This window comes from Neovison vison, chromosome 11 (genome assembly GCF_020171115.1).
Source record: "Neovison vison isolate M4711 chromosome 11, ASM_NN_V1, whole genome shotgun sequence".
Lineage (NCBI taxonomy): Eukaryota > Metazoa > Chordata > Mammalia > Carnivora > Mustelidae > Neogale > Neogale vison.
Window position 1 is genome coordinate 35,355,661 of NC_058101.1, and position 10,269 is coordinate 35,365,929.

Here is a 10,269-nt window from a genome sequence, read left to right on the forward strand (position 1 = left end):
CAAGGGGCGGGGACGGGCGGTGGCTCGCCTCCCCGCGGACCACCCACCCGCTCCCAAGATCCAACTACAAGCTTTTTTTTTTTAAGATTTTATTCATTTATCTGACAGACAGAGATCACAAGTAGGCAGAGAGAGAGGAGGAAGCAGACTCCCCGCTGAGCAGAGAGCCCGATGCAGGGCTCTATCCCAGGACCCTGGGACCATGACCTGAGCCGAAGGCAGAGGCTTTAACCCACTGAGCCACCCAGGCGCCCCCAACTACGAGCTTTTTAACTGCAGCAACTTTAATATACGCCATTGGAGCTGGAATTACCGCGCCTGCTGGCACCAGACTTGCCCTCCAGTGGATCCTCCTGAAAGGATTTAAAGTGGACTCATTTCAATTACAGGGCCTCGGAAAAAAAAAAAAAATCTTAAAAAAAAATAAAAGGGGGAGGGTCTCAGGATGGAGAAGACAAAAGTCATAGCACACAAACAGGTATATCCTACTCTTGAATTCTACTGGTTAGAGTTAATTTTAGTACAAGTCAGCAGTTTACCGCTTTTCCCCACTCTGCAGTGAAACCACCTCACAGCTACTCCTCTTTGATCATTCTTGGGCTTCTTGGGCTGGATCTTCAGTTTCTCTGTCCTGTAATGGTGGTGTTCCAGCGGCAGATCTAGAAGTTGGCTCCTTTCAGACTTGGCCTACAGTTAGAACTTAGCCCAATCTCCTTCTTTTTTCTTTGTATATCTGTACTGAATTCATCTCCCCTCGAATGAGATTGAAAGCATCTGAATTCTTTGTAGGAAAGAGACAATCTTGATCATCTTAGGATGATCCTACCAGCTATCACAGTGTTGCCTGAAGCATATGTATTAACAAGTACATTTTTAAAATTACTATTCATGTTAAATTTTCTTACATTTTAAGTGTCTCAAGCTACCTTTTACAACATCTCATGGGAGCAGACCCAGGCCCAAACCTGATCTAAGTAGTGCATGTTTCTCCTACTCACTTCTAGTGTTATGGACTAAAGATCTAAATCTTCAACCTAGAACATCATATTTAACCTCGGCCTCCTCTTTGTCATCAGTAAGACAGTATAATAAATAGGGGCACCTGGGTGGCTCAGTCGAGTAAGCATCTGTCTTCGGCTCAAGTCATGATCCCAGGGTCCTGGGATCGAGCCCCACATCGAGCTCCCAGCTCACCGGAAAGCCTGTTCTCTCTCTCCCACTCCTCCCGCTTGTGTTGCCTCCCTTGCTGTGTTTCTCTCTGTCCGATAAATAAAAATTTTTTTAATCTTAAAAAAAAAAGTACAGGGGCGCCTGGGTGGCTCGGTGGGTTAAAGCCTCTCTGCCTTCTGCTCAGGTCATGATCCCAGGGTCCTGGGATCAAGTCCCGCATCGGGCTCTCTGCTTAGCAGGGAGCCTGCTTCCTCTTCCCTCTCTCTCTGCCTGCCTCTCTGCCTACTTGTGATCTCTCTTTGTCAAATAAATAAATAAAATCTTTTAAAAAAAAAAAGTTTAAAACAACAGCCCCTGCTTGTTAGCATCAGGGAGGAATAAACCAAGCAGTAGATCAGAGCTTCTTGGAAGCAGCACACTTAAAGGAAGCACCCCACGCTAAGAACATTGTGGGTAGAATAATGTGCAGAATATATTTGGGGTGAGGCTTGGCATATTTATTAATAAAATAATAGTAATAATAGGGAAAGATTGTTAAACATCTGCTTGCCTTGCCAACAGTCAGTCTGAAGCAGGTACAAGCCTAGGTTAGAGGTAAGGAGACTTGAACAGACTATCTGTGGGCACATGGCCGGTGCCACACAGAGCATGACTTGGGACCCAGGAGCATCCCTTAGTAAGCACCCCAGTGTGCTGGTCCCCGCTCATAGTTTGTCATATTTTGAAACGTTTTTAAAATAACTGAACATTCCTAACTCTGTTTTTCCTCTTAAGATACTGTGTAATGATGTAAAAGATAAGGTGTAGTTACCACCAAAAGACGGAATAGGTACAACAAGTCAAAAGTTCCTTATTTGTGATTCAGCTGGTATTTTAACCATCTCAGCTTAAGGAGAAGTGTTAAATGGTCAAAATCCTGAAGGTACTGGCTTCATTTTTATTTCATGGTGGGACTGTAGCTTCCACCTTCCTACAAGATTAAACCTACTTCTCATCGGGGCATCTGGCTGGCTCAGTAGAGCGCGCCACTCTTGATCTCGGGGTCGTGAGTTCGAGCCCCATGTTGGGCATAGACTTTACTTAAAAATTAATAAATAAAAGTAAACATACTTCTCATTAACTACAAGTATTCCTTGCGATTGATTTGACATCACACCTGTATGTGCCTGAGACTGGTGTGGATCACGTACAGATCAAAGCCCGTGATTACAGTTCCCCGCATGGAGCGAATCCAGCGCCTCCAGTCACCGTGTCAGGTCGCCGTTAAAATTTCAGCCCGCTCGTTACTAGGGAAAGATGGAGGGTTGCGGAGCTCGAGAGCCATCGAACACTAAATCTGTGAGTGCAGGATCACCCCGGGGTGATCGCTTGCTTATTGCCCTGGAGACTCAGAGCCTCCCTGGTGGAGTGAGATCTGAACGGCTGCACTGAAGCCGTTCGCCCCGGGCTTGAAGCGAGTCTTGAGGGCGAGACTGTGGTACGGCGGGCGCGGGCCCCAGTGCCTCCCTGTGGCCCCGCGCTCGAACATCAGATGCCCCTTCGGTCTTCCTGAACCCTGCGTTATTCTTCAGACCTTTCACTGGATTGATTTGTTACTTGCCAGATGGGCCGGTCCACTCTGGTTACAGGTTTCCACAGTAACCTCCAAAAAGACCCCCACCCCTTGACAGTACCCAGTCGGCTGTACTCCGCGTCTTCGCGGGCGCTCTGCGGGTGCGGCGTCCTCACGGCGCCCAGGCCGCACCCCCTGCTGGCACCGCCCCTCGCAATCTCGCTCCGTCTTCCAGCTTGATACGTGTAGTACAATGGTGTGATTTTATTAATAATGAAAACCATTTTAGGGACCCCAGGATGTGCCAGCCACAGTCTAGACACTTCTGTACGCCACTCTGTTCAGTCCTGCAGCCCTCTTCGGTAGGACTCTTGATAAATGGTAGCCTCTAGAGCTGTTCTCCTACCACACCAGCGCTTGTAATGTGTAGCGCGCGCTGACCCTCTAGAATTCCTCTTACTCGGTCCTTTTCCTGAGAATATTAGTCAGGTCAGTAATATAATAATTACTTATAGTATGATTCCTACTTGTATAATTTATTAATTCAGGGGTGGATACTTTATCCAAAACATGGATAGTATATACAGAAATTTACTGGCCTAGATTTTGCTTCTTTAATCTGGGAGTTGATGCTGAGCATTTTACTTGTAAACTTAACTATAGAATTTTTAGATACCCTTGGAATTTTGCAGCAAATATATTATTCCCGGGGACACCTGGGTAGCTCAGTTGGTTAAGCAGCTGCCTTTGGCTCAGGTCATGATCCCAGCATCCTGGGATCGAGTCCCACATCGGGCTCCTTGCTTGGCAGGGAGCCTGCTTCTCCCTCTGCCTTTGCCTGCCATTCTGTCTGCCTGTGCTCGCTCTCTCTCCTTCTCTCTCTCTGATAAAAAAAAAATATATATATATATATGTTATTCCCTCAGCTGTTGCATGTGTGTGCGTGCGTATATATGTGCACATTCCGGTAAATATGCCTGTATTTTGAGCTATATTCGGAATTGTTCCTTGAGAAAATTCCTGGAATTTATCCTGTACATTTATAATAGTTAGCCATTTGTTTAATTATGGTCAGGAAACAGTATCTGACAACTGGACAATTAATGTTTTTCTGAGTTTTGGGTGAAGGGTAGATCAGCGTTTCAGTTACCAAGTTTACTTGTTTTTTCTTTGTTTTTGAGCTGTTATCCAGATGGCAAACAGTCCAAATATTTTGCGTTGAAAATGTATTTTTATAGGTCTGTTGATTCTTCAGTATGTTTTGCTTACACTTAAGGCTGAATTTTTTTTTAAGATTTTATTTATTTGTTTGACAGACAGGGAGAGAGGGAACACAAGCGGCGGGGGTGGGGAGAGAGGGAGAAGGAGGCTTCCCCTTGAGCAGGGAGCCTGACTCGGGGCTGGATCCCAGAACCCTGGGATCATGACCAGAGCCAAACGCAGATGCCTAGTGACTGAGCCACCCAGGCACCCAGGGCTAAATTCTTTCACAAGGAAGAGACTATCAGGAGATACCAGTGGAGAAACAGTCCTTAAATTTGGGACTTCCGAAGAGACTAAATATAAAGAAATTATCTATAGGAAAATAGACTGTAGTTTTCCCTGCTTTGGGATGAGTATGTTTTGCTTAGCATGCTTAGTGGAGAAGTGTTCAAGAATCTTGGATTTTTTTTTTTTTTTTTTTTTTTAAGCAAAGAATTTCCTACTTCCTGTGCTCATTTGTGTATTGAGAAAGTTTCCTGTTGTTACCTGGGTTCATATCTTAAAATCATAGTAGCCCCTAAGTATGTATCCTCATGAGTTACACAACCACTTAAATATGAATACTTTTGCAGTAATAGGTGAATTTTTATCAAAATAATCAGACATTTCTTAGAAGCCAGGTGCTTGGATATGATGACAGTTCACTTTGGGACATAGTTTCAAGTGCATGGAATTCTTCCAGTGATCTGGATCATGTAAGTCTGTGAGAGTGCGCAGGAAGATACTGAGAACTCAGAGCTGGTAAAGGGAAGCTTCCTGAAGGTGCAGCAGGCAGCTTCTGGAAGATTTTTTTTTTTTTTTTTAATTTTTTTTTTTAATTTTATTTATTTATTTGACAGAGAGAGATCACAAGTAGGCAGAGAGGTAGGCAGAGAGAGAGGAGGAAGCAGGCTCCCCGCTGAGCAGAGAGCCAGATGCGGGACTCGATCCCAGGATCCTGAGATCATGACCCGAGCCGAAGGCAGCGGCTTAAACCACTGAGCCACCCAGGCGCCCCTGGAAGATTTTTTGATAGAACATTAAATCTGTTTTATATATCATAACAAATTAAGTCTTCTTAAGAATCTTAATCACTTAGATTGTTTTTTAAGCACTGACATCTTAGTAATATGATTCCATAAGATTCCATATGTAGTGGAATACAAGTAAACAACTTCCTTACCTTTCTGCCGAGTTTGGAATTGTTGCAAAGGAGACCCAGTTTTAATACTGATATGGCTGAGGAAAGATGGAGAAATGACAGGCCAGGTGACTAACAGTGGCTTGCCTCTACATTGAACAACCACAGGCAGACCTGAATGCCCCTTTTGGAGGCAAAAGAAAACAAATCTAGGAGAGGACAAGCCCAGCACGCTTAATTTCTCCCAGCCCTCGCCTCTCAACTATTAGATGGGTTCTTTCTCCTCCCAAAGAGGAGTTAGGTGAGAGAAGAGAGACCATATCCCCCCATGCTCATGCTTCCAGAAATTAGACTCTCTCTCCTTACTGGGGAAATGGGACCAGTGGGGGTTTGATGCCTCTAAATTTTCCTCCTTGTTTTTTTGTTTGGTTGGTTGGTTGGTTGGTTTTGTTCTTGGTATACTGAAATGCATGTGTTTGGGGAGCCCCTGGGTGGCTCGGTTGGTTGAGTGTCGGACTTCGGCTCAGGTCATGATCTCACGGTTCTGGAATCCAGCCCCACATCAGGCTCCTGCTCCGTGGGGAGTCTGCTTCTCCCTCTGCACCTGCTCCTCCCTCTGCTCAGGCGCTCTCTCAAATACATAAAATCTTTTTAAAAAATAAATAAGATGGATGTGTTTACCCAGTTCGGAAATCAGAACTTCTTTTGCTGCTTATAAATAGTGCCCACAGGGCGCCTGGGTGGCTCAGTTGGTTAGGCAATTGCCTTTGGTCACATCGTGATCCCGGAGTCCCAGGTTTGAGTCCCGAATCGGGCTCCCAGTTCCACAGGGAGTCTGCTTCTCCCTTTGACCTTCTCCCCTCTCATGCTCTCTCTCTCACTGTCTCTCTCTCAATTAAATAAATAAAATCTAAAAATTAAAAAAAAAAAAAAAGTTTAAAAAAAGTGCCCAGTAACTTTTTTTCTGTAATACAATTTTGAAATAATAATAATGACAAATTACAGTTATTTCAAATAAATAGCTTTTATTGTTTTGTTTTTATAAGCAAATCTGCCATTGGGTAGCAGCACCTAATGGCTGAAAATAAAAACTTCTTCATTGGTATTTTGTGTTTATATAGTTTAGAGAAGGATTCCTTAAAACAAGGTCTCAGATGAAAAATGGGAAAATAATTTTGAGATTTTTAGATAAGAACTATAGAAATGAAGTAATTCTGGTTTGGTGTGTTTTCCTGTTTATGTCTTTTCTAACTTTGCTTTCTTCTACTCCCCTCCCCAAGGTAAAAAGAAAACTCATTTGCAAAGGGAGAAAATGAAAGCCAAGCAGAAGCAGCCTCTAGCTTCTGCAAAAACTTGGATTCAAAATGTCCCTAAACAGAAGATGAAGTTAACTTCAGAACACACTTTCTGCCTTGAAAACTGAAAGAAGCTATTACTTCCTTTTCACATGACCACAAGTCCTTTGATGGAAATGTACAGCAGAAACTCTTGAGAGAGAGGCTAAAGCAACTCTATTCTTCCCTTCCCCTAGACTTTTCTTAGGAAAAGTCAATAATTAAGCAAATTGCTTAACACTTGGTTCCAGTTCCTGCATATCTGGAGTTTAAAGGCATAATCCACCATTGATTTCCATGCTGCAGTTTTTATTTTCAAGAAAGTAACAGGATGTCCTTACACTGACACTGAAAAGTCATCAATTTTAGAGCCAGGAATTCCCATGTTACACAGAAAACAAACAAACAAACAAACAAAAAATAGAAGTCTACTGAATTAATTTTTTAGAAGAAAAGAGATCAGATTAAATATTTCTTTGTTTTTCCTTTTGGAAACTTTTATGTATAATTCTTTCTGCCTGCCTACTTTTCTGCAAAAATGAGATGTACAGATTTCAGTTCCCTGCTATGAAAAGTGATGTGGTGGCAATTTTATAAATGTTGCTTTCTGATTTTTATCAGAGTGAGAAAATAATTAAAATTATTATTGATTTCATATCACTTCATATTTTGATTTCCCCTCCATTTTAGTTTAATATAATTTGCAATAAATGTACATATTGTTGTTTGTTTCATAAAGCATATCACTTTAAAATGGTTTTTACTCCTGTGATTATGTTGGAATATTTGGAATTTTAAAGGAGTAAAGACTGCCCAGCATTTGGTTTTATAATGTTTGTCACCAGATTTTTATTATTGATGTAAAGAAAAAGTCAATTTTTTTAAATAGTTGGACTTTGGCAGCTTTGTAAGGAAAGTTGGAGGTGTTCAGGATGGCTATCAAGCTTCAGCATTGTGCTGATGGGAAATAAGTATTTTGCTTTTGTCTGCCGGTCTGGGCTCAGTTTTTATGTTTATTTTAGAAGACAACTGTTGCATCAATATATTGTTTCTTGGCATTGTTCAGCATAGGTAATGTGTGCACTTTTTGTGTACACATACTCATATTTAAGTTTTTTGCATAAAATAAATGCTTCTAGATGTCATATGGTAGTCTTTTTTAATCTCTTTACCATATTATGTTTTCTTGTTTCTTTTTATGTAAAGGGCTAAAGTCATAAATAACATGATTACAGTCAACTCTCCATTATCTATATAAAATAGTGACTATGCCTCGGGTTTCAGGTTTTGCAGTCATAATTTAAATCACAAACTTAATGAAACCAAGGCTAATCAGGAGGAACTTGAACTTTGTCCTTCTTCATGCTCGAGTTGTAGCTGCCCCCCATTCTGTACTTAAGGCTCTTTCCCAAGCCCTCACTGAATGTGCTCACTTGGTTCCTTGCACATTCCTAGTGAGGGTCAGAAGACATAAATGACACTTGCATTAGAACTTGGTCTTAGAGGCTGTAGTCTACAAGGGATGTAAAACAGCAAATGTGAGCTATGTCAGAAAATAATTACTATGTTAAATGTGAAATTTGCTAGCAGTAAATGTCACTTATCTCATAGATAATCAAGAGTTGGCTGTATATTGACTCAGTGAAAGATGGGTAATTCTTTCAAATATGCATGTATACACATTGGGGTATCAGATGACGGTTAGGGAACAGTGGATACAAGTGACAAATACTTTTGAAAAGGGCATTTTCAAAGGTATTCACTCTTCTTGTTGCCTCTTCATAACCCTTTAAGAAGGAAAGTATAAGATATTGCCTCCAACATGCTGAAAAAGAATATCTATGCATAAGCATCAGAGAAGTCCCTCAAGGAAACAGTGGACATGTATATTTGGAAAGATTTTAAAGTGCTCTTAGCATCAGACATCTTGATTCTTAAGGCCACTGATCTGTCACCAATAAGCACACTAGTAGGGACCTTTTCAACTCCTTTTGATTACTCAAAGAGTCACAGCTGACTAGATTACCTAGTGTTAAGTCATATTTATAACATAATGTAGCAGAACCATTTGCATCTGTTTGTGGCTGCTTCGATTTTTTTTGCAGGAGAGGAGTTTAGCTAAAAGGATTTGGTCCGCAGGTGTATGTAAATGGCCCCCCTGGTTCATTAATCCAAGGCAAGCGTCTGGCACTAAGGGGAGGGAGAGTAGGAAGATGAAAAGATTGAGATGATGGGGAGGGACTTAAGGGACATTTGTCAGTTTTCCTTTGAAAAAAGGAAGAAGTTAAATCCCTTAGGAATTTGATATTCACATCTCAGAGAAATACAATACAAAGTGCAGACTTATATTTGAGAATTAATGTTAACCCTTTGTGTCTAGTTTGAAGCTTCTTGTATTTGTCTAAAACTACAAGCCAGAATTTTGTATCTCCTTTGATAAAAAGTGTGTATAATGTAAAGTAGTTTTGCATATTCTTGTGCTGCACATGGGCTGAATTTTTAAAAATTTTTTTAAAGACTTGAAGCAGAACCTTGTAATTTGTGTAAATGATGAGTGTAAAATCCTACCATAAAATGCTAAAAATATGCATTGTTTCAAATAAAACCAAGAAATGCAGCATTATATAGTAGTGTGTAACCCTGAATATTCATGTACCCCCTGGTATGTCACAAGCTGATAAAATATCTGCATATCCTTACAAGAAATCAAATGTAATCATAAATTGAAAAAAATCAAGCCTTCAAACTTACTGGGCACGTACTATGATCTGACCTACAGTGACAGGGAGAACATAATAGATGATAAATTCTGATAGACATTTGCAAAACTTTAGAAGTTGTTTTTTTACCCAAGAATTTAAAAGTGGCCTTTCATTTATACCAATACATCTCTTTATTGCAAATTTTGGACATGCACATTAAGTTTAAAAACTGATGGGGAGCAAGCAAATTGCATGTATCTGGAATAAGAAATGCACAGAATGAGAAATAAAGCTAGCTATCCTGCCTGGTTCTGTATTTTACCCTCAATGGGATTATCATTCTACACCTTGGTGTTTGTATTGTCAAGACTTTACGGCCTCCACTATTCACATGGATAAACTGTTCATATAAACCACTGGAGAACAGCCAAGTTTCAGTCTGACGACAAGCTTTGCAGCCTGACTCAGTAGTAGTGACGGTGCTGCTCACAAAAAGTCAGTGTTGGCCATAAGCCAGTAACAGTGTAGAACGATGGAAACGAATGTGCATAACCGCATACCTCCTCAGCCTGTAAATCAGAGCTCCCAAGTTTTCACTTGCGTAAGAGTAATAAACCTTATTAACTTCATCTTGTGTCTTCTTTGAAAGGCCAAGTGGGATGCCTGGGTGGCTCAGGCAAACATCTGACTTCAGCTCAGGTCATGATTTTGAGGTCCTGGGATTGAGCTCCACATCGGGTTCCCTGCTCAGCGGGGCCCTGCTTCTCCCTCTCCTGCTCCCTCTGCTTGTGCACACTCGTTCTTTCCCTCTCTCTCAAATAATAAAAGAGATGAAAGGCCAGCAGGAACATGTGGGTCCTGTTTCTAAGGAATCTGGACCAGGATGGTGATCAGGATTTCAATTTTGGGGTATTTCTCAAATAACGTTCATCGATACTGACCGCCAACCAAAGGCAGTTTCCTTGCCCCTCGTTCTCCAGTTACTCCTATTCTCCAGCAGAGACCATGCATTCTGAATAAAACCCATTCCTTTTAAGAAATAGCCCTGTATCAGATTCGGCAAGAATCCTGGAAAGCAATCCATCCGGGGTCATTTATACGTGGAAGGAGGAAGGTCTGAGTCTCCAG

At 41.4% G+C, this 10,269-nt stretch overlaps 1 protein-coding gene across 2 annotated transcripts in view; it reads left to right on the forward strand.

The window, feature by feature from the left end:
• PDS5A (PDS5 cohesin associated factor A) overlaps nucleotides 1–9,770 on the forward strand; it is a 144,712-nt gene extending 134,942 nt beyond the window's left edge. For both annotated transcript variants that reach the window (XM_044224443.1, XM_044224444.1), the window contains exon 33: nucleotides 6,386–9,770. In XM_044224443.1, the coding sequence (XP_044080378.1) occupies nucleotides 6,386–6,389 (4 nt within the window). In that variant the 3' untranslated portion in view covers nucleotides 6,390–9,770. The remainder of the gene's footprint in view (nucleotides 1–6,385) is intronic.
• The last annotated feature ends 499 nt before the right edge of the window (nucleotides 9,771–10,269 follow it).